At 40.1% G+C, this 23194-nt stretch overlaps 1 protein-coding gene across 1 annotated transcript in view; it reads left to right on the top strand.

Moving 5' to 3' along the window:
* The first annotated feature begins 4123 nt into the window (after nucleotides 1-4123).
* wdr11 (WD repeat domain 11) overlaps nucleotides 4124-23194 on the top strand; it is a 58976-nt gene continuing 39905 nt past the window's right edge. Inside the window, exons 1-10 of the mRNA XM_039783863.1 lie at nucleotides 4124-4332; nucleotides 5753-5864; nucleotides 7395-7548; nucleotides 7763-7936; nucleotides 8273-8474; nucleotides 12802-12967; nucleotides 16661-16763; nucleotides 17418-17616; nucleotides 18759-18859; nucleotides 22881-23057. Coding sequence (XP_039639797.1) covers nucleotides 4247-4332; nucleotides 5753-5864; nucleotides 7395-7548; nucleotides 7763-7936; nucleotides 8273-8474; nucleotides 12802-12967; nucleotides 16661-16763; nucleotides 17418-17616; nucleotides 18759-18859; nucleotides 22881-23057 — 1474 coding nt within the window. The 5' untranslated portion in view covers nucleotides 4124-4246. The remainder of the gene's footprint in view (nucleotides 4333-5752; nucleotides 5865-7394; nucleotides 7549-7762; nucleotides 7937-8272; nucleotides 8475-12801; nucleotides 12968-16660; nucleotides 16764-17417; nucleotides 17617-18758; nucleotides 18860-22880; nucleotides 23058-23194) is intronic.

The following is a 23194-nucleotide window of genomic DNA, read 5'->3' as shown; positions in this document are numbered from 1 at the left end:
GAAAAAGCCTAAGAGAATCAATAAAGATCCAACAGCCTTTTCCTCCCTGTTGAGGTGAGGAAGAAGGCACCAGATACACCGAGCCGGCACTGAGAGGCTCAGGAGGGGCTTCTACCCTCAGGCCACTAGCATCCTGAATGAGGACACTGCCTATTTATTGTCATGACTTTTTTAATGCATTCAGTAAATTGAAGGCACTGACAGATTACATTTGACTTAAATTGTATTTTTTATATGATTTCATATTAAATTGAATGAATACATGTATACATCTTGATGGAATAACTGCATGACATATTGTTCTTTCTTTGGCATTGGGGAAAGATATTTAGTATGCTGCTGTTGAAGCTGCTCAGATTGTATCACATTTATCAACAATGTATTATAGTTATAACCTGTCAAAAGGATATTCACAACTTTGGTAATCTCATGGAAAACAGCTATGCCCAAATGAAGTTTAAAGACATGTGCTTCAGAGAAGAGCGAGAAATATTTTCATAATTCTATATCAGCTCATCTGTGTTCCTAAAGACAGCACGCCTGCAATTATTATGATGAATACGACAGATTATGTGTGTGTATAATAGAATGTGCAGAAAACCATGACCATAAGATGATTTTGAAAGACATGAGACGTCAACCAATTTACAATGAATATGCAAATCAGAAAAGAAATGTATGGGATTGGTGGGGGAAAACCAATCCAATAACCTGACACAAACATGTTCATTTGGTCTGTCTGCCACAGGGGGAATATAAAAAGATTGGAATTCCTTTCCTGTATATCTGGATCTGTATATAGACTTAGTTCACAATAAGTCTAGAGAATGAGAATCATTTTAAAAAGTTAGGTATGTTAAAATTACCATTTCATTTTAATGATTTACTACATCATACAATGTTTAAATGCAGTATGTGAGACATACAAGTCCCTGAATAAAATTGCCTAAAATAATAATAATAAACACAAATTAAGATTTGACTGCAACAATTTGAATATGTGTGATAAAGATCAGCAGGACATTATTAGGTGTTCCACTGCCAGCTTGTTTGACTGCAGGGAGCAAGTGCCATGAAATAAAAGGCGGAAGGATTTTGAAAATTTGTACTCCCAACAGTTATATAAGGCAGTTTATATTTAAGTTAAGCTGTGGTGGCCTAAAGCCGTTCACTGTTCTCCCACCTTCCTGCGGGACACTGCTCCTAGCAGTATGCCCACTCTGAACCGCGTGGGGTTTCTCAGACTCTTCTGCACCCAGTGGGCATAAGATCATCAGTGTCTAATGGCAATCATACAGGGGGCAAATTATGATGACTGCTAAGTTGCTGGGACAATTGGTTGTTGGTCATTAGATGTTGTTAAACATTTATCAAGATATAATACAAATTCAAATGATGGGAAAAACTAAACTATTTGAGTAAATCAATCTTTTTGGTGTTTTCTTTCTGAAAGTTTAGGGGTTCAGAAGGTTTACTCCGTGGTGTTCTTGTTTCCTAACTGCATCACGAGTTATGGAGCACGCTGTGCTTGTGCAAAACCTAGCGGCAGTGGATGACAGACTGCGGACAGAACAGACTGCAATATCGCTTTTCCACATGTTTACATGTTTATGCTTGTTGAACAGGTGTACAATAAAGTACTGGCATTTTACTCGCAAAGTTTTTATTGCACTTACAGTAACGGGTTAGGGTTAGGGTTAGGCCAATGGGGAAACACCATCACCCACGTCATTACACACTCTGACCATTGGTGTAACTTCATCACTCACTCACTCACTCACTCACTCACTCACTCACTCACTCACTCACTCACTCACTCACTCACTCACTCACTCACTCACTCACTCACTCACTCACTCACTCACTCAGCGACTCAGTGACAGACTTTCACGTTTGGCCTCGCTCTGCAGTCCACCTATAAATGTTTTATTGAGGTCCTAGATTTAAAACATCGAACTGTACTTTTAGAATTAAAAGCAGAGTATTTGGCATATTTTATTTGATTAGAGAGTACAAGTACAAAAACAACAAAATGCAGTTTGCGTCCAACCAGAAGTGCAAAAAAAGCAGAAAAGTGCAATATGATATACAAAGTATAGACAGGTGGTGCATAGGCTGGACAAGAAATATATTGCAGTGTTATAAGAGCAGAATAAATATGGCTATGCAATATGAACAGTGTATGAACAACATGGACAAATATGTGCAATGTAGTAGCAGTGACATTATACTAGTAGTATATAGATATATGCAGTGTATTAACAGAAGATATAATAAGAAAAACAGAATAAATATGGATATTCTGAATGAACCATATATACAGATATGTACAGTGTATACCACTATGTGCAGTGTGGTAATATTATAAGAGTAGTAAGAATAAGTGTATGTGCAGGATGAATAGTATGAAGAGCAGTAGAATATGGCTATGTATAGGTGTAATTACAGTATGTACATTTGTAAATAATAAATAGAACAGTATGGGTGGGGTAGGGTAGTGCAAATTGTCTGAGGGTAGGGGGGGGCTTAGTAGGCTAAATTGTCACTGGAATGCAGAGCAAGAGTTCAGTAGGGTGAAGCTTCCTCTGAACCTGCTGGTACGGGTGTGGAGAGACCTGAGACGCCTCCCAGATGGGAGAGGGGTGAATAGGCTGTGGTTGGGGTGAGAATAATCTTTGATGATGCTGCGCGCCTTACGCAAGCATCGCTTGCCCTGGATGGTCTCGATGGAGGGGAGTGAGGATCCGGTGATGCGTTGGGCAGTTTTCACCACCCTCTGCCGTGCTTTCATGGGCAGAGCAGTTGCCATACCAAACTGTGACACAGTTGGTAAGGATACTCTCGATGGTGCAGCGGTAGAAGTTCACCAGGATCTGAGGAGACAGGTGGACCTTCTTGAGTCTCCTCAGAAAGAACAGACGCTGGCGAGCCTTCTTGATCAGGATAGAGGTGTTGAGGGTCCAGTGAGGTCCTCAGAGATGTGGACACCCAGAAACTTGAAGCTGGTGACACGCTGTTCCTCAGTCCCATTGATGAGAATGGGGGTGTGTGTGCTAGCTTTAGGTCCACAATGAGCTCTATGGGCTTCTTGGTGTGGAGAGACAGATTTTTGTCAGTGCACCACAATGATAGGACCTCCTCCCTGTAGGCCGTCTCATCGTTGTTGCTGATGAGACCAATCACCGTAGTGTCGTCTGCAAACTTTACAACGGTGTTAGAGCCATCTACATGTGTGCAGTCGTAGGCGAAGAGGGAGTAAAGGAGAGGGCTCAGCACACATCCCTGTGGTATGCCGGTGTTCAGGGTGATTGTTGAGGAGGTGTGATTATCTAACCTAACAGACTGAGGTCTGTTGGTTAGGAAGTCCAGAATCCAGTTACAGAGGGAGATATTGATGCCCAGTTCACTGAGTTTGGTGATCAGTTTGGAGGGGATGTTGGTGTTGAATGCTGAACTAAAGTCAATGAACAGCATTCCCACATAGGTGTTGCTATTGTCAAGGTGGGGACAGGGCAGAGTGAAGTACCGTAGAGATGGCATCCTCTGTGCTCCTGTTCTGACGGTAGGCGAATTGGAAGGGGTCCAGTGAAGGTGGTAAGCTGGTCTTGAGATGGGCCGGGTCCAGCCTCTCGAAGCACTTCATAATGATGGGGTGCAACTGGATGGAAGTCATTAAGGCTTGTTGCAGTGGAGTGTTTTGGCACCGGCACAATGGAGGTGGTTTTAAAGAATTATAAAAATTTTTATTTTGGATTTAATTGGTGGCATTAAATCAAACATTGGTGAAAGATGAAACAATAACATTTCCCAGTTCTTAGTAGATATGTACCATATTAACCATTACAAAAGTTTATATTCACAAATCAAGCACTGAAAAAGTATCGAAATTCAATCCCATTTTTCACTTTTTATATCGGCTTGACTGTTATGACACAATGGGATGTAAAAAAAATTAAAAAAGTACACATCAATATAGAAGGTGATAATAGCAATTCAATTTTGCTCAATAAAAACATTTTGAAAGAATATATTAATTAAAATAACATTTTGGTTCCGCACTGACAGATGAGATGCGCCATTCGTGGAACCCTGTAACACTGGGATTTGTTCCCACACGGCGTTCCATTTAGAAACACTGTTTTGCTTCCTGTTAGGATTCTCAACAGAGTCGAAGGACAGAAGCTAACAAGTTGTAGCAGCTTTTGGTCAACAAATGTTAATGTAGCATAAATACTGATCAACAATAATGATTCCATACACTGTCAACATCAAACTCGCGGCTCGGACGTTGACTGGCACTCTTAATTTGCAGAATAAAACCGCTGTAGATTGGTGAGTAACGTCACTGCATCTCTTCCGTTAGCATCATATTGTAGCTGGTTCATTTGTTCAAGACGCTCGAATTCTATTTACCTTGTATGTGTTTCATTATATTGTTCCCTTTCGTTGCTGCCTGGAAAGATGGCAGTTATATATGATGCTGATATTGAAGATGTTTCTCTCAACAAACAGAGAGATATGTAACGTTAGGGTGTCTTGGGTCATGTGATGTGATGTGACAGTTTGCTGGGCCTGATGCATTTCTTATCTTCCCATGGTAATCCAGCACAGACCGTGATTGTGACTTCCTTTAATGTATTGCATTGCCTGCAACGTCCAGAAATATTACCTTTGCACCAAGTTTAATTCCACATAGTCCACATGAAGCTGGCAATGATTCATATGTTCATTTTGCAATGCTAAGAACTCTCACTGCATTGGTCAACTTTAAAAAAAAAACACTTTCAGTGTAAATCGTGTGGATCTTATTTACCTCAGGCAGGTAGACAACATGTGAATTATATGGTAAATTAGGGCTGGGCAATATATCGATATTATATCAATATCGTGATATGAGACTAGATATCGTCTTAGATTTTGGATATCGTAATTTGACACAAGTGTTGTCTCTCCTGGTTTTATAAGCCGCATTACAGTAAAATGATGTCAGTTTGTGAACTTACCAGACTGTCCTAGCTGTTCTATTATTTGCCTTTACCCACATAGTCATTAAATCCATGTTACTGATGATTATATATCAACAATCTAATTGTAAAAATATTTTGTGAAAGCACCAAATGTCAACCCTAAAATTTCGCCTCGATATCGAGGTATTTGGTCAACAATATAGTGATATTTGATTTTCTCCGTATCGCCCAGCCCTATGGTAAATAAGTAATTATTTTTGTTGTAAATGGTGTAGTCTTCACCTGCAGCAGCTCTTTCATTTTTCCTGTTATTATTCTCCTATACTTTTTCAGATGTGAGTTCAATCAGCTGTTGCACCAGGATTCATTAATTGAAAGTCTTTGTGCACAAAAACAGATTCAGTGTATGTAAAAGTGTCAAAATTTGATGTGGAATTGAGTTGTGATTTTTGTGCAGCCTGGATGCGGTCCAGCGTCCACATATAAATGCAGATGTTGTGTGAATACACCAAGGTTATAATAGTTTCAATTATTTCAATCAGTTTTTATTTTAAATGTTTCGATTTAATTTGTCTATAATAGGATAATAACCTTGATGCGCACTGAAAGGTGAAGATAGATGTAGACATTGAGTGGTCTTGTGCACTTGGCTCAGTGTCCCACTTACAGACCATCTCTTTTTATTCTGCAGTGGAAAGAACTTTCAGCTCCCTCACACCTGCTTCATAATTCACTTTCCTCTTTATCTCTGACTCTCCTCTTCCTATCATTCTCTCTGGCTGTAGGGGATGGCAGGGGCTGATAGCTCAGGGATGTCACTCCAGTATTCTCATCATCGATCCAAAGACGTCTCAGACTATCCAGGTGTTGGAGAGGCACAAAGCTAATGTGGTCAAGGTGAGTTCCTCAGTAAACTTTCTTTCACCTGTTAAATTGTTTGTATCTTCATAGTAGGGCTGTGACTATCACTAACGATTATTTTCATTTTCAATTATGCTTTTGATTTTCTGAATCAAAATATTAACCATTTAGTCTACTAAATGTCAACAACTTGTGAAAAATGCCCATCACAATTCCCCACAGCCCAAGTGATGTCTGACCATCAAAAGCCCAAAGGAATTTTATCAACTCTCAAAGAAACAAGAAATGCAAATCTACCAATTTGAGAACGTGGAAACAGCAAATGTTTATTTTTTTAAATGGTTGGAACAATGAATCAATTGAAATAAAATTGACTAATCAATAGATGAGTAATAGATGCAGCTCTGCTCCATAGGCTAAGAAATAGAATTTGAAATATACCGTATGTAAAGCTGTAAACACAACAAACAATTTGGTCTAATTAATGTGAAAAGAATGTGTTGGATTAGGACATTTTTATCAAGTTTTTGGGACACTTGTTTCCCTTTTTTTCCCTCCTATTTTGTTTTTTCCCAATCTGTTCATTGAATACCTGTTTCTTGAAAACAAAAACATCCATATTACCTGTTGCACTTAAACTCAGCATAAATGTGAAGTATGCTTTGTAAGCTTCATATATCTCCAGTGCACTTACTGTATGTCATCCTGTATGTCTTTTACATATATGCCAGCTTCTTGCAGAATTTGTGCTTTCCATTTCAAATACAAACAATACAATACACACCTGCCGATGGATAAATATGTTATCCCCCAGTATTAATGTTAACATTGTATAACCTTGAGTTTGGTTGTTTTCGTCCCTCTCTGGCAGACACATTCAGCTCTTCTTCACTGTGTAGCGCAACATTGATAAAGGTTGCTCCTGTGTTGATGGATAGTCCTATTGTGTGTGTGTGTGTGTGTGTGTGTGTGTATGTGTTTGTGTGTTTTATAGGAGGGTTGATAATGGGCAATAAATTCTATGGTGATTATCAGTGTCTGGGCTCAATCCGACACTCTCATTCCTCACTCCAAAGCGCACTTTAATCTTGTAAAGCACAGCGGGCCATTCCTCACCACCCAGCCCAACACAAGAAAGCTTGCTGAATTAGAAAAGAAAAGAAGTAGCCAAAGTAAAGAGCATGTCAATTCAGGAACAAATACACCGACGTAATCAATAATTAAACACCAACTTGTTCATACAGTCATTTGTCTTTTTAAGTATAGAGCCTTCATTGGCTTCATTTCAATATTGTGTGTTTCCTATAGGGTCTGCATTTTTTTTTCTTCACTTTGCTGTATCTTTTTTTGCCCTAAATTATATGGCCTGTAGTTATTAGTTAAAACCTGTAAACGCACTAATACAGAACAAGACCTGTTTTAGGTAGATCTACAGTTAAGGAGAAGATTGTTGTATCCGTCGTGTAGGCAAATTCATCATCTTTTATTTCAGATGGCAACATGTGGAAGCCCTGCAATGTTTCCACAGGGACCACCAGACACTCGTGTATGTTTTATGTTTGGTAGGTGAAATGGTCCAGGGAAAACTACTACCACAATGTGAGCTCTCCCTACTGTCTGCGGCTGGCTTCTGGAGATGCCTCAGGGAAGATCATAGTGTGGGATGTGGTCAGCGGCACTGTCCATTGTGAGATCCAGGAGCACTCCAAACCTATTCAGGGTAAGAGATCTTGTAGAAACTTGGGATTGATTCTTTGTCCATCAGTTCCGTGCAGGAAGTGGATATTACCCTGGCAGCACTGCCAAGGAGAAATTTGTTTTCATTAAGATGCTCTTGCCATCATTCTCTGTCTTTTCTCTTGGCGCTTCCTGCGCCCCCATGCTCTTCATTCCCACATAACCCTCTCCGTCTCACTCTGCTCTTTCTCTGCCAGACATGGAGTGGTTATGGAATCAGGATGCGTCTCGTGATCTGCTGTTAGCCATCCACCCTCCCAACTACATCGTTCTGTGGAACGGAGACACAGGCACCAAGCTGTGGAAGAAGAGCTATGCTGAGAACATCCTCTCCTTTTCTTTTGACCCCTTTGACCCCTCCAACATGGCATGTAGGTGAACAACTGCCTGTCCAAAACAGTCTGACTCTGCTTTAGTTTATTCACTGGTTCACTTTTTCATTTTCTAGCCCACATATACACGTCATGTCTTTGTATTTTAGCTGGAGGTCTTATATTTATGATTCATCGAGCTCACACATATCAGAGAGACTGCACCACCTCTAGAGAGATGCATGGCATTCAGTTATACAAACCGTTGGTAACCTCTCAAACATCTTCACTTGTTTTGAATAAAGCAGAGATAAATGGAAATTGATATTTTTTCACGTGACAATACTGAGAGCTGTGACAAGCATTTTATTTATTTTTTTAAATCTTTCTTGGCAGTGCTGACCAGTGAAGGAATAGTCTTTATCACAGACTTTTCCCACTCCAAACCACCGGGCAGCGCTGGCAAAAAGGTCTACATCGCCAGCCCCCATGCAAGCCCCGCCCACACCAAGCCTGCCCCCGCCGCTGCCCCGGTCCCTACTGGCGCCAAGAAGGCCCTCAACAAGGTCAAAGTGCTCATCACCAATGAAAAACCCACGTAAGTTGTAACGTTTTTAATAAATTGATTGCATATTTAAAAGCATTTTTAAAATCTGTCAGGCTCTGCCTGGCTTAGGGCATCTTCAGCTACAAAGTGTATGTATGCGTCTTTGACCTGTAGTGATTCTTCACCTGTCAGCATGAGTTATTTATGTCATGTCCTCTGCTGCTCTTATTTGAATAACCAAAGTTTACTGCCGATAGTGAAATACAAAGGTAGCCCAATACCGTGTAATTTTTTGGAAAAAGCTAGTCTGCATCTTGGTTTGTTGAAATGCCAAATAATACAGTTCTTTTCTCTTTCTGTGACTTGTGTTGCTCCTCTCCCCTTTTCAGCAAGTTAAAGGTGCTCTAAGTGATGTGACGCATTTTTTTAGGCTACATTTTTCATCACATACAGCAAACATCTCCTCACTATCCGCTAGCTGCCTGTCCCCTGAACACACTGTAAAAAAAACGCGGTCTCTGTAGACAGCCCAGGCTCCACAAACGGCAACAAAAACAAACGGCGCCAACCTGCCCCACGAACCATAACAAACAGTGTTCCATCCAATAACCGACAAGAAGGAGCTGGTTGAGCCATCACTGGAGTAGCGTTAGCACGTAGGCTACTTCCACAATGCATATTCATGGATCAACCAGCTCCTTCTTGTCTGTTATTGGCTGGAACACTGTTGAGATGTTTGCTGTATGTGACAAAAAATGTTGTAGCCTAAAAAAACGTGTCGCATCACTTAGAGCACCTTTGACTGACATGTTGAAAGTGAATTCTGTCAGTGTGTATGTTGATGGAGGGTGTCTATCTGAAATTATGTTCCTGTAAAAGGATGAGATAACAGGCTCCGATATGTGAGAATAATACTGTAATGGATTTTGGATCATGTTTCAGCCGTCATGATTTGAGAATAATTAGACCAAGTTTAAATTGAAGATTTTTTTGAGGTCATATCAGTTAAGTGTAGGTCTGGTGACAAATCAAGGCAATTGTGACTCCACATCCTTTTAATACCCCAACTCACGAGAAGTAGTGGCTTACCTCATTTTTATTCCATTAAGTTACAAACTTGTGAATCGTGTAAGACAATATATATATATAATTTTTTTTTTAAGTTGTGGCCGATCAGGGACAAAAGGCTTCTTTAATGTGCTGGCAGCTTCCTGCCTGAGCGGTTGCGACTGTCGAACATGCTTATTTATAGCAGCAGCACCCAGGCCTTTGTGTCCACCTGCTCAACCAGCTCTAATTACAAACACTCCATTAATCTTACTTTTCTTTATTCTCTCTCTCTCTCTCGTCGTGTCAGTTTCAGTCTTCATGTGACACGTTCTTCCTTCACCTTTCACGCGTTGTGTAATTGCTCTGAAAAATGCTGTCACTTCCTTTTGTCTGTGGGTTAGTTTTTGGTGTTTATCAGTGTTACAGTATCTCTCCATTCTGGCTCTGTCTGCCTGTGGTTGATAGATGGGGGATTTAAACAAGACTCTGCTCCCCAGGACTGTTATCAGAAACATGTTGAATACAGTACTATATCATGCACATTAGTGGCTCATCAGGCATCCATTAATCTAGTTGTTAGCCGGCATGGATTTGGTCCCTTTATCACGATAATAGACATTGGCTTTCTAGACAAGCACGCCTGTTGTCCATACACAAAGACACATGGACACACTCAGTTATTTATTTTTCAGCAGAAATGTAATATACATTATACATGTTGTGTGAGATGTCCATATCTTTTTTTCCATTATAAAGCAGGTTGAGGTAATATATAAATACTAGGTATGCACTAGTCTCGCTTGCCAGACCTATCCCCACAGTGCTGCGGAGTAAGGTTTGGCTCCTCCACACATACATTCTGGGATAGGAAAAAAAACCTCCAGGTTATTTTCATTTCTTTAAACCAATCACAATCATCTTTGGCGGCGCTAAGCTCCGGTTGCAAAGACACTGTCTCTGCAAAAATATTCGTGGGAAGGAACTTGTTTAGGTGGAACATTTGCACCCGGCTAAAGAAAAACACCACATACAATATTAAATAAAGTTAACTGTTCACACAATACAGTAACGTGAGCTATTTAAATGAGCTGGATACATGGTGTAATGTAATTTGCTCTTACCATTTGCTCTTACCATGTGTTTTGGGACCCCGGTAGGTCCCAAAACGTCCCAGTTAGAGAGTAAATCCCGTAAACATATTCTCTGTAAATCTTTACAATCATTCCCAGAACAAATCAAGCAGGCCTGCCTTTTTGCACAATCCAAATTTTCTTCAAAACTTGCCATTTTCAGTGTGTAACATTAGCTTGCTAGCTCAGAGGTTCTGATTGCTCTGGATGCACAGATAGGATATTTTTGGCCGAAACTGATAACCAATATTAACCTTGCTGTTATGGCCGATATTTACCGATGTCGATATGACCTATATAAAACAAGTTTCTGTGATAATTGTATTCTGTACGTACTGAAAAACACATGTTAATACTGTGAATTTGGATTTCTTTATTTGCAAATAATAGAAGCAGTTTAACTCACATCTGTAAAAAAAGTTTGGATCATAAATCAGTAACTGAGAATCATAAAACAGAATATCCTGTTTAGGTGTTATGACTAATCAGGGTTTGTCCTGGGTTGGTGAGGGAGTTGTTGTGTTTGAGAATGTTTGTTGTCTGTTTTTGACATTTATGAGAGCTTAGAAGTTTAGTTTAATTCAGTTATCAGCCTCAGCTATAAAACATGATGGACACATTTGGTGCCCATGTGCAAATCCAAGCCAAAGTTATGATTTATGCCTGCCAGTATCATGTTGTGTGAGTTTATTCTGTATTGTGCAGACATCAGATGCTCAAGCTAAAGTGACTACATAATTTATAAACACTGTATTTGATTTGAATGTCCTCTGGGTCATTTCTGTTTATTCAACATGATTAAACAATGGAAGGCGGGGAGTTCTTTCGAAGCCTCAGTCCTCTAAGGTTGCCTCCTTGCCCAACTCTCACAACCCACACTTGTGTGCACATGTGTGCATGTGGCAATATAATGTAGGATCCACACACTGCTGCAACTGCCATGCCTTAATCACAGCAAAGAGAGATGTGAGGAGTGTGTGATGGTTTGGTAATTGTACAGCCATATATTTCGCGAGGTTTTGGGGTTACAGGACTTTTTCTCCTCTTTTTCTGTTTTTCCTCTTTCTCTATGAAGCTCTGTTTTTTTTTTTTGTGCATCTAAGACACCGACGTCTCTTTCACTGTTTCTTTCTGATGTTCTGCCTTTGGTGGCTCAGCCATTTCAGCCCCTATCGCTGCCTCGCCTGATTTCAGTAAGCTGGTTAACAGTGTGATTTAGCTCAGCAACTCCTAAAGGTTCCCCTATTGAGTCAATTTTATCTGTTGCGCTTTCCCCGAGATGATAATGATCTCCATTGTGTTATAAAGTTAGTTTCTCCTTTATTTGATCTCATGGTGACCTAGAGGAATGAAGCTGTAGGAATGAGTTATTGCCGTGGACCTGCTCATAAATCCTGTGGAAATCCGCTCTCTGTTCCTTCTTGATTGAACTGCTAAGTATTTGTGACGGCTTTGTTGTCGTGTGGAGAGATCAAACCTGGCTGCCTCCACGGATAACCGTGTTTGTAATCCATTTGAATATGCATGAAAGAACTTTCAGCCAACAGACTTAGTTTCACATTTTTTAGGACGCTCAAAAATAATGGAAGGGGTTTTTGTCTGACGCTGCCAATACCTGCTTAATTCATCAGCCTCTCATCATTAGATCAAATTCACTTTTAAGTTCTCCCTCATTTGCCTGACTCACAGAGGCCACAACAGTAATAACTTATTTATTCAGCCGTCTGTATGGGAAGACATGAATAAAGATCAAGTTGATCTTAGAAATGAGTTGTTTTTTTTTAAACTTGTTTTAAAACTTTCTCAACCTTTTATCACATTGATGTGTTTACATATTTCATATGCATGTGTTATTACAGCAGAGTAAGGTCTGGCAATGCGAGACTGTACTGTATCATGTGTCTGCTGAATAAGACTCTAAGACTAATACATCCTGTTATCTAGTCATTGAAATGTACTTTTTGCCTCTTCAAACATGTCCTGTGTGTAGTATATTGAGATTAAAACCGTGGCCAAATGTAGAAATACATTAATTAATCTATCAATAAATAGATAGATGTGCTTTAGGCTGTTATTTGACCATATTACGAGTACATGTATGCCAAGTTTTTCCAGTTAAAATAACCTGACACCAAACATATTTATAATTTTCTACTTTGTGTGCGTTTCCGTCCTCCCTCTACTTTGTGGCGATGTAGTGCGGAGGCGGTGACGTTGAACGACTGTCTGCAGCTGTCCTACCTGCCATCCAAGAGGAACCACATGCTGCTGCTTTATCCCAGAGAGATCCTCATCCTGGACCTGGAGCTCAGCCAGACGGTGGGTGTGGTGGCCATCGAGCGCTCCGGGGTGCCCTTCATTCAGGTGAGTTGCATGTACAGCAACATGTGTGTGATGAGGATCTCCGCAAAGCTTGATGGAGTCAAAGATTGTGGAAATTGAAGGCCTAAAAAGGGTTGACCTAGTTTTAGGTGGAAGGGTGTCTCTCAGCCCTTTTTCAAATAGGTTGGTAGTTGTTGGCGAGATATTCCTGCTGTGCTTTTGGAAGTTACATGCAAAGACATCAACTGCAAAATGTTTGCACTGACATCTTAGTTGTTCTGGGTGAGATAAATGAAGAATGTGCTGTCTCCCTCTAACACCCTTACTACATCACCATTTTCCCCTCCCCTCAAATGAACCTGGTTTCTACTTTTATTGCATTACTTGAAGGGGTCTTTTTTTTTTTTTTTTTTTTTTTAAATGGATGATTCTTCCAGGAAGCCAATTCCCCCTGCCGTGAATGATAAAGTTCTCTACCTTTCTTTCTCTCTCTCAGTGCAGGGCCGTGCAGTCTTTAGCTACAGCAAAGAAATCTCACCAGCCTACATTTTGTCTGACTTCTCGTTCCTTTCATTTCGTCACATTCAGCAGCCCCGGTGATCTTTAGGTTGCAATTCCCTTCTATTGGAGTCTGGATTTCTAATTGGAAATTGATGAATGCTGTGGGGGTATTAGATAGAGGATTTGTCATGGCGGCAGAGCCAGTAATGGAACAGAATCTGTCTCTTAAACTTGCTCTGTTCACTCTGCTTTCACTCCCAACTATGTGTCTGTCTGTGAACAAATGCCCATTGTAGTGGGCTCGTCATTTCACTGAGTTGATCTAATGGTTTTCCCAGTGGAGGTTCTACTCTATTTGAGCCATAATATGCCCTTTGAAATATATAACCTTGAATTATATGCCTGTATGCATGGACCACTTTAACGTTCCCTAGTTAATCACTACAGTCCGTTGACATTCGCATGAAATTGTGTTCTGTTCTATATTTTATTGTACCTGTACTGCCATAAATCATACTTATTTTGGGTTGTTGGTGATCTTGTTTTAATAAATGTATCCATGGTTAAACAGTACAAAGGTGGAGAACAAGCCTTTGTAGTCGAGGAGTAAGTAAAATCACCGAGCAGGAGTAGAGGGGGGGTGTAACTCAGCCGCCCAGGCTCTGTCCGGCCAATGCCTCCCTTCTCTAAGTATTATAAAGTGCTTGTCACACAGCCAATTTGCATGACCGATGACACAGCTTCAGCAAATGTCTAGGCCGGAGTGTAGAAGCTTCAAGAGCCAAGGCAATATAGACACATCTATGCTACACACTGTCAGACTAAGCACATACACAGTGTACACAGCGTTGCCCATTTATCGGGCACATGTTCAGTAGCTGTACATATAATGCTATCAGTGGGTGGGGGTCTGGCTTGAAAATGATCAGTTGAAAAAGAACAACAAAGAAGATTACAAAAACTGTAGGCCATAACTCCTTATTCATCTCAAAATCTGTTCCTCTGTTTAAAATTTGAAAACATAAGATCAGAGATAAGATAAAACTGTATTTATTCCGAGGGAAATTGCTGTGCAGCAGTTGCAAAACAAAGTTGGAAGAGTGTAGATACAAAGAGTTTAAATTTACAAAAGTCTAGGATAATATAACAGTAGATGCAAAATGTAAACAAAACTACAGTAAGGTTTTTTTTTCAACTTAAGGATGTTGCTTATTACAATCGATCTTGTACAAGCATCTCAAAATGGATGCCTTTTGGTTGTTTCATCCATTGAGAGTGCAGCAGTTCACTTTTCCTGCTGGATGCATCAACGTTACAACGGATAGCCTACAGAAACAGCGCCACTCTTCCATTGCAACTCAAATTGTGTAATTTTATAATACCGTTGATATTGATGCCTAATCTCTTTTTAAAACCACGGTGGTTATGTTATTAAAATGCCTTTAAGGGGTGGATTTAGGGATTTCAGGGCCCAGGCAAACTCTGTCTTTCTTTACTTTTCACCCTTTCTTCCCTATGTCAATGGACGAAGAAGTAGGCTTACTCAAAAAGCTTTTTTTTTAAGTAAAACTAATGTTTACTTAAAGTTCTAAACACAGTGTTTCCTTTAGGATTTTTTTTAGCAGTGGGGGCAGGTCTGACCCCCCCCCCCCTCCATGAAACGGAACTGACACTTGGCTGCAACACAAACAAATATATTTATTCACTTCTATTCACACACACAATGAGGCATATTTTCAGTTGTGATTGAACTGTATTTTTTGAGTTACTATATAGGCCAAGCATTCTGTAGCAAATAACAATAAACCCACTATTAATTACATTATCTTAATGCAGTGTAACTACTTCAGCATGTAAATAATGTACCTAAAATTCAAACGTGAGCAAGGGCGTTGAGCAATCGCTATTATATCGAATCAACAGCCACGTGCAATTTAGCTAGCAGGTGAAGAATACAAACAACGAAAATCACCAGTTAACTTCATTTAAATTTGCAAGACCAGGCTTAAATAAACTGACAACATAAGTTATACGACTTACAGTTCTCAAGGACGTACACACACATCATCACATCACATCACAACTGGCTTATCATCTAGACAGCGCCTCTTTTTTCCTTTCTCCCTTTTTCTGCTGAATGACCGCGCTATTCTCCGACATGCTCTCTAACAATGCAGCCCTATTTCTGATACTGTGGGGGGGCAGAGATGTTGCCGTGGGGGGCTGCCACGGTCAAATCAACATAGAGGAAACACTGAAACAGGCATGTTTTGAACAAGCACTGCACTAATATATATAGGCTAATAATAAAAACTGTTGTTAATTGCAGCCCTAATTGTATCTCTCTGTGATTAGTAACAAATAGAATTTAACGACTTTAGTCTTTTTCAGACTGACATAAGGGCCTATGGCTTGATTCAGCTTAGCTTTTTGTGTGTGTGTGTGTTTGTACTAAATTACAAAATGACACACATACACAATGATGCAGTATTAAAGTGCCAATATTATGAAAAAAACACTTTTTCTGGGATTTGGGGTGTTATTTTGTGTCTCTGGTGCTTCCACACACATAAAAACTTGGAAAAAACCCCGTGAGATACGGTTTCTGAAAGCGTCCTGCCTTCAGTCTCCGTGTGAGCTGGTCAAAATCTGCACGGCTTTCTACGTCACCAGCCGAAACGAGGGGCCTAGGGGGTAACCGTTAGCATGCTAGAGCTAGCATGCTAGCTCGTTCTCAATGGCAAAACACTGCTACAACACACACAAATTCACCCTAATCTACAAAATAAATTGTATAGAACTCCTTACATGTCCCTGTTCTGCAGGTATTCCACACAAAGTTGGAAGTGCGCCCTCCCAGCTAATCCTGCCTCGTACAGGCCGAAGTTGGAGAAACAGCTAGCTAGCTCATGTAATCCTTCCCTAGCTACTTCGCATGTGCGACTGACAACAAAGTAAAGAGGTCTCACTCTGTAGCTAAAACAGAGACCTGAGACAGGGTGAAAAGAGGAGCTGCAGCAATGTGCAGTACAACAAAAATATGGTGTTTTTAAATTAAACCATGTAAACCTATTCTGATACAATCTGAAATTACAATTATGAACCTGAAAATGTGCATAATATGGCCACTTTAAGTACCACCTGTTCAACACTAAATCTTCAGAAGACAGTTGGCAAACTTTGTCATGAACACACACATCATCACCTGTCTCCCTGACTGCTCTCGGTGTTTAGGTGATTCCCTGCGCTCAGCGGGACGCTCTCTACTGTCTCCATGAGAACGGGTGTATCACCCTCCGAGTTTGTCGCACCACTACCACTCCAGAGGAAGCAGCAGGTATGAAACACCTTCACAGAGACATGCACGCACACATACAGCACATGCTAGCTGTACTATAGTCGCTCACAAACCCCTCTCACTCCTGTGATATCCCCCAAACTGCACTGCAGTCCGAGCCTCTAGCCTTTCTCTATGCTCAAGTGTGCTTTAGCTTCTTACAGTCTCATTGATCTTTGGAAAAAGTTTTTTTTTTTTTTTTTTTTTTTTTTTTTTTTTTTTTTTTTTTTTTTTTTTTTTTTTTTTTTTTTTTTTTTTTTTTTTTTTTTTTTTTTTTTTTTTTTTTTTTTTTTTTTTTTTTTTTTTTTTTTTTTTTTTTTTTTTCCACCTGATGGTCTTTTGGCGGTCTCCCAATCACACTTTCTCCTGCTCTTATCTACTTCCTTTCTTCTTTCTGCTTCCATTCCTTTCATTGTTAATGCTAATTCATGTCTTCTTCCACATTTTCTCCTTCTTCTCTTCTTATTTCTGTCCCCTTCCATTCATGTGTTCACCAATTGGCTCTGATTCCATGCCATTCGTTTTTATCTCCCACAATTGTTATTTCTTTTCCACTGCCCCACCCTCTCATACGGTCTCTCCCTACCTTTTGAACACCCTTATCTCCTTCCATTTCTCTTTTTTTCTTTCTCCATCCCTCCTCCTCTCCCTCAGACCCCGAGCAGAATGTCTACGAGCTCATGTACGACCTGCGTTCTCAGTGCGATGCCATCCGAATCACCAAGACAGTGCGGCCATATCGCATGGTTATCTGCCCCGTCAACGAAAACAGCGCTGCGCTTATGGTCAGCGACGGCAGAGCCATGCTGTGGGAGCTCAAAGCCCACGCCAGCAAGGCTGTCAGCAATCCAAGGTACACACACACACACACACACATAATTCTGCAAAGCTGCATTACTTTTTTATTTATTTTATTGGTTTATTGATAGGGACCATGCATATTTATGAACATTGTTGTATAAAAAAACACCATGTTAACTTTTCATCCGCAGTCCCTGGGCAGGTGGCTGAAATAGCAGGGAGGGGTAATGGTTAAAAGTTTGAATACTTTGTAAAGTGTCTTAAACTGACTTTAAATGACATAATCCTCTGACCTAAATTTAGTCTTCAGTGACTGGCGCGGGTAGGGAGTGCTCAGAGTTTAGCTATCGTTGATGAGCCCTGCTTCCCTTTGACAGAGCACTCCCTTGCTGCTGTCAAGTAGACAGTTTTGTATTTCTCTCTTAACTTGGCTTCCTGTGTGAGGCGGAGAGAGGTTTGTGCCTGTGAGCAGCCCAAGCCAGAATTTATTTTTGGAAAACAAAAGAAATCTGCAGCACTGAATTAAAGAGGAATGGCATGCTTCAAGCTTTATGCCGCTTTGTGATAATTATCTTTTAATAGTCTTGTTTGAATTGATTTGCTGTGAATATTCAGACAGGTGGGCTATCTATTTCAGAACTATTGAAATGATGGAAGATGTCTTTCGCACTATACTAAATTGAACATCAGATGCTTTCTTGCGATTGTTTTAACATTTGCGTGTTCCCAAACAAATCCTATAAAGTTACTTTGGCCCAGGTTTGATATACTGACATGAATTATAATTCTCGCTACATCCTCTCTGTGTCGTGGTGGAAGCACGGTGTGCCGAGCACGTAGAGATAAATTAAAAAGAGTTATTTGGAGTGGAACATTTCACTCTGCTGTACCTGCTCTCAGTGTATAAGCTCCATAACCGTTTGCAGCAGTCATGAAAATAAATTTTCTAGGAATCCTAGCTATTTATTTTTTTCGAGCAGCATCTAATCAATACAAGAAATCAGTAGACCTGTCATCCTCTACGAATGATGCTGTCTCCCTCTGGTTCAGTAATTTATTAAAAGGCGCATCACATCCATTATTCACACAAGCAATATTCATTTATCACTCTACGTTCACTTGGTTTCAATAACAGATGTTAGCCGTGCTTTCAAAATGTATTTAATTAATAATCTCTCTCCCCATCTGTGTCAGTTCGGGTCTTTCTCCGCTCTACACCCCCTTATCATTTTGTGGATCTCCACTGGGTCCAAACCAGAAAAGGATTCAGGATCTCTCTCTCAACAGCATGATCGGTACGACTGCACACATTACTGTCAACACCATCTAGCAAGCAACAGACATGTTGGGGACTACAATGCTACTAAGTTTGGTGTTTCCAAGTAACAATGTCACATATAGTGGGTAGAAAATGAATACACGGTTAGTTTTAATACGTTGTTTTAATTTCATACATTAAAAGGAGACTTGACTGACCGCAACATTAAAGTCATTCCACAGATTTTCTATGGGATTTCGGTGAGGGCTTTGACTTGGACACCCCAGAACAGGGGTCACCAATCTTTTCGAAACTGAGAGCTACTTCATGGGTATTGAGTCATACGAAGGGCTACCAGTTTGATACACTCTTCTGAAATCACAAATTAGCTCAGTTTGCCTTTAGTTATCTATGATTATTAATGATTAATGATGCTCATCTATTTGAAGACACTGTTCAGGTTAATGATTTCTCAAAATAATTATCAACAATGACTTAACACGGTGGGAAACAGATAATATCAATATTAAATTTTCATTTTTAGAACAGGACTGAGGGCTACTCATGTGGTCCTTGCGGGCACCATGTTGGTGACCCCTGCCACAGAACATCCACCTTGTTCTTTGCGAGCCACTCTATGGTAGCTTTCGCCTCACTCTTTTTACAGTCTTTTAGTAAGCCCTTAGTCCAGAAGCGGCACCTATGAGAATTGCTGCTGTTTCCATGGACAAAGAAATGTTTTTTTGGAGGAAAGTTCTGTGGTCAGATGAAACCGAAATTTAGCTATTTTGTTCACAATGACCAGAAATATGTTAGGAGCAGAGAAGGTGAGGCCTTTTACCCCAAGGTGGTGGTAGTATTAAGCTCAGGGTCTGTTTTGCTGCCAGTGAAACTGATGCTTTACAGAAAGTAAATGGAATAATGACGAAGGAGGATTGCCTCCAAATTCTTAAGGAAAACCTAAAATCATCAGCCAGAAGGTTTGGTCTTGATCACAGGTGGGTGTTCCAACAGGACATTGACCCTAAACACAGTCGTAAAGGAATGTCTAAATCAGGCTAAAATTCAGGTTTTAGAATGGCCTTCCCAAAGTTCACTATTGAATGTGGATTGTGCTGCAAAAACAAGTCTGTGTCAGAAAGCCAACAAATTTAGTTGAACTGCATCGACGCTGTCAAGAGGAGTGGTCAAAGACTTAACCAGAATCTTGTGGAGGGCTACCAAAATTAATTGAGGTGAAAATGGCCAAGGGACACGTAACCAATTGTTAGCATTGCTGTACGTATATTTTTGACCCAGCAGATTTGGTAACGTTTTCAGAAGACCCATGATTAATTTATAAAATACCCAAAATGCATGAATGTATTTGATTCCATCACAGAAATACAAGGGTTGTACAAATGATTTGATTGCCATGACATACAGTACATGTTCTTTACAAGCGTATGGAAACTTTTGACCACAACTGTATGTGTGAGTGTTTGTGTGCATCAGGCCCTCTTATTATTTTTATTTATTATTTATTGTAGCTCAGTTAGTTGTGTGGCATCAGTCCACCCCTTCCCTTTCTGCTTTAATGTGGGACTGCTGGTTTCTCCTCTGTGCACTACACAGGCCCTTGTTATTCCCCAGCCTGAGCGGCTCTGCACAAAGAGTCCCATGAGTGCTTGGCCCTTCCTCACTTTTGTCTCTTTACCATCTCATCCTTTTTAGGATGTGTTTCCATCTCTCTCTCTCTCTCTCTCTCTCTCTCTCTCTCTATCTCTCTCTCGTCTTCTCCACTTATCCTCTCTCTCTCTCTCCTCCCTGTTGATGTAGAACAGAGCTGCTTTCAAAAGATGAATGTGGGTATAAAATACTAATGAGATGCAAGACTTTCTTTTCGTTAGTTCTGTTTTGTTTTTGTGTGTGTGTTTGTCAGTTGTATTCAGTGATGGTCAAAGTGCCAGTGAGTGGAGGGCCCTGGGGGGATAGAGCAGTAGTAGTTATGCTGGCATAAGGGGGAAGGATATTGCTGTCTCTCCCAAACACACACACACACACACACACACAGATTGGAGCTAGCTATTGCCTGAAGGAATAGCTCTGTCTGACAGTTGCTGAATAAAACTCTTGTTATGAGGGAATGTCACTGGCCTCCTAAACTTTGGTGAAAAGCAAGCTTGTTGTTAAAATCTGATGCTGATTGGCTGACACAAGGGCATTAGACGGATAGCGGAAAACTGATCATCGCTATAGCCAAGAGCTGCCACCTAGAAAACCATATTTGTCTTTATTGCATATTGGCTGCACATAAATCTGTTGTATGTATACATGCTTTGTTTTTTATTGCTGTATTGTTTTTTTTTGTAATTGACCTCATCTGATGCTCATTTAGAGAGACACTGCATTTCCAATGTAAAGAAGGCTATTATGGTGCAAAAAATGAAAAGCAAATACATTTTTCAACCCGTACTAATTATAACTTAAAATGGCGTTTGCACCCCTGAAGGTGCCCTATAGCTCTGCAGCAAATACACAAAAGGAGATGTTTGCCCATTTAGAACGTATACAATGTAGTCATTAACTTTTGTGAACTTGTGAAAAGCATCTAATCCATTCCTCAGTAAAAAAAAAAAGAAAAAATAGTAGTGATAATAATAATAATAGTGTGAGGTTTATGTCTTTGACAATATTAAAGAGCACAGGGCTTATATTTATGGTAAAAACTGGTGTTAAATTGTAGGACAACCCAGTATTAGACATCAGCAAAGTAGATTCAAGCTCCCTCTACGATTTCATGACATGTCTAATACTGGGCTGTGTAAAACCGTGGGTCTGTGGCTTAATTGCCTCAACTCACCACTAAGTCCTTCAGATCGTTAAAACTGCCCAAGTGCCTTTAATGAAGCAAAGAATATTGGTTGTTTTCTGCTATCTCCAGCTGCAGTCAAATTGTGTTAGCTTTTCCACTTCAGCCAAAGAACAGTTTAGGATTAGATTGGTAAAGCCAAGCTGAGAATTTTATTCGTAAGAGTGCTAATGAGCTCTGTTACAAGATGTCTAGAATTCTTATAACTGCACACTTCTCTCCGAGCTACAAAAGATTAGGTTTATTCCAACATGTCCCGACTAATGCCTTCGTCAGGGTACAAATGACACTGTGCCACTCGATGTGGGATGACTCACACCTGTACAAAACCAGGACACAGTGTCTGTCTCATGTATATGCATCCTCATCTGGAGTTGTAGCAGGAGCTACTTTGGGATGCTGTTTGTGAGTTTGCATCTTAAGTTTTGCTTTATTTGCTTGTGTTTGATTTTTTTTTTTTTCTGACATCTTTGTTTATTGTAACACATAGTGCTCCAGGTATGCCAGCTCTCAAAAACATCTGATTGTGCTCGGTTGAGACGGTGTAACCTATTCCTAATGCACATTTTTGCAAGCAAGTGAACCACGTACTGTCATAGACAAATAAACTGCTGCCAGCAGTTTTAATGAGATATCCATATGGATGGTTGCTTCGGAGTAGCTGTCTAAATCCTGTCCCAACCTTCCTCCCCAACCATGTACAGAGCCAAACTACTCCACAGATTATTATTATTATTATTATTATTATTATTATTATTATAGATTATACAAAATACTGTAGAACACAGTATGAAACGTTATAGGGAACCATTAAAGTATCGTTTTTTTTTTTTTTTTTTTTGCTTCTAGACTTATCTAAATTGGATCAGCTTGACTAATTATATGTATATCAACGAATATACAGTATTAATAGGACTTTCCTAATTTGAGCTATTATCTCATAAATTGTCTCTGTTATTTTGTAAACCGACGTCCAACCATAGTTCCAATATTGATTTATTGCATATGAACTTTTGTACATAAAGAATTGAAGAAATAGTTAAATAAATAAATATTGATTGATTGCAAATTGCATGCCCTGAAAGCAAGGGGGGCATTTAATGGGACACTTCTCACATGTTGTTGTGGCAATGCTAAGCATGCTTGTGTTTAGGATTATTAAATTGTTCCATTAATTTAGTAGCAAATGTTGTGGTTTTATTTCCAGGTCAGACCTTGATGGCTGGTGAGGCTCCTCCTCCATCATCCAACCAGCAAGATATCCAGTTAAAGTTCCTGCTGACTGGCCTCCTGTCTGGTCTGCCGCTGCCACCATTTGCCCTTCGCATGTGTCCACCTCTTACTACCAAAAACATCAACCACTACCAACCCCTGCTGGCTGTAGGTAGGTAATAATGCATCATTGACACACATGTGTGCACACAACTCAAATCTCACAAATCTCACTGAAGAGCAAGGTACTATCCCTGGCAGGGTTGGGGGTTATATTCCAAAACCAAAAAACCTTCGCCACTTAATTCT

This window comes from Perca fluviatilis, chromosome 19 (genome assembly GCF_010015445.1).
Source record: "Perca fluviatilis chromosome 19, GENO_Pfluv_1.0, whole genome shotgun sequence".
Lineage (NCBI taxonomy): Eukaryota > Metazoa > Chordata > Actinopteri > Perciformes > Percidae > Perca > Perca fluviatilis.
This window is presented reverse-complemented; position numbering and strand designations above follow the sequence as displayed.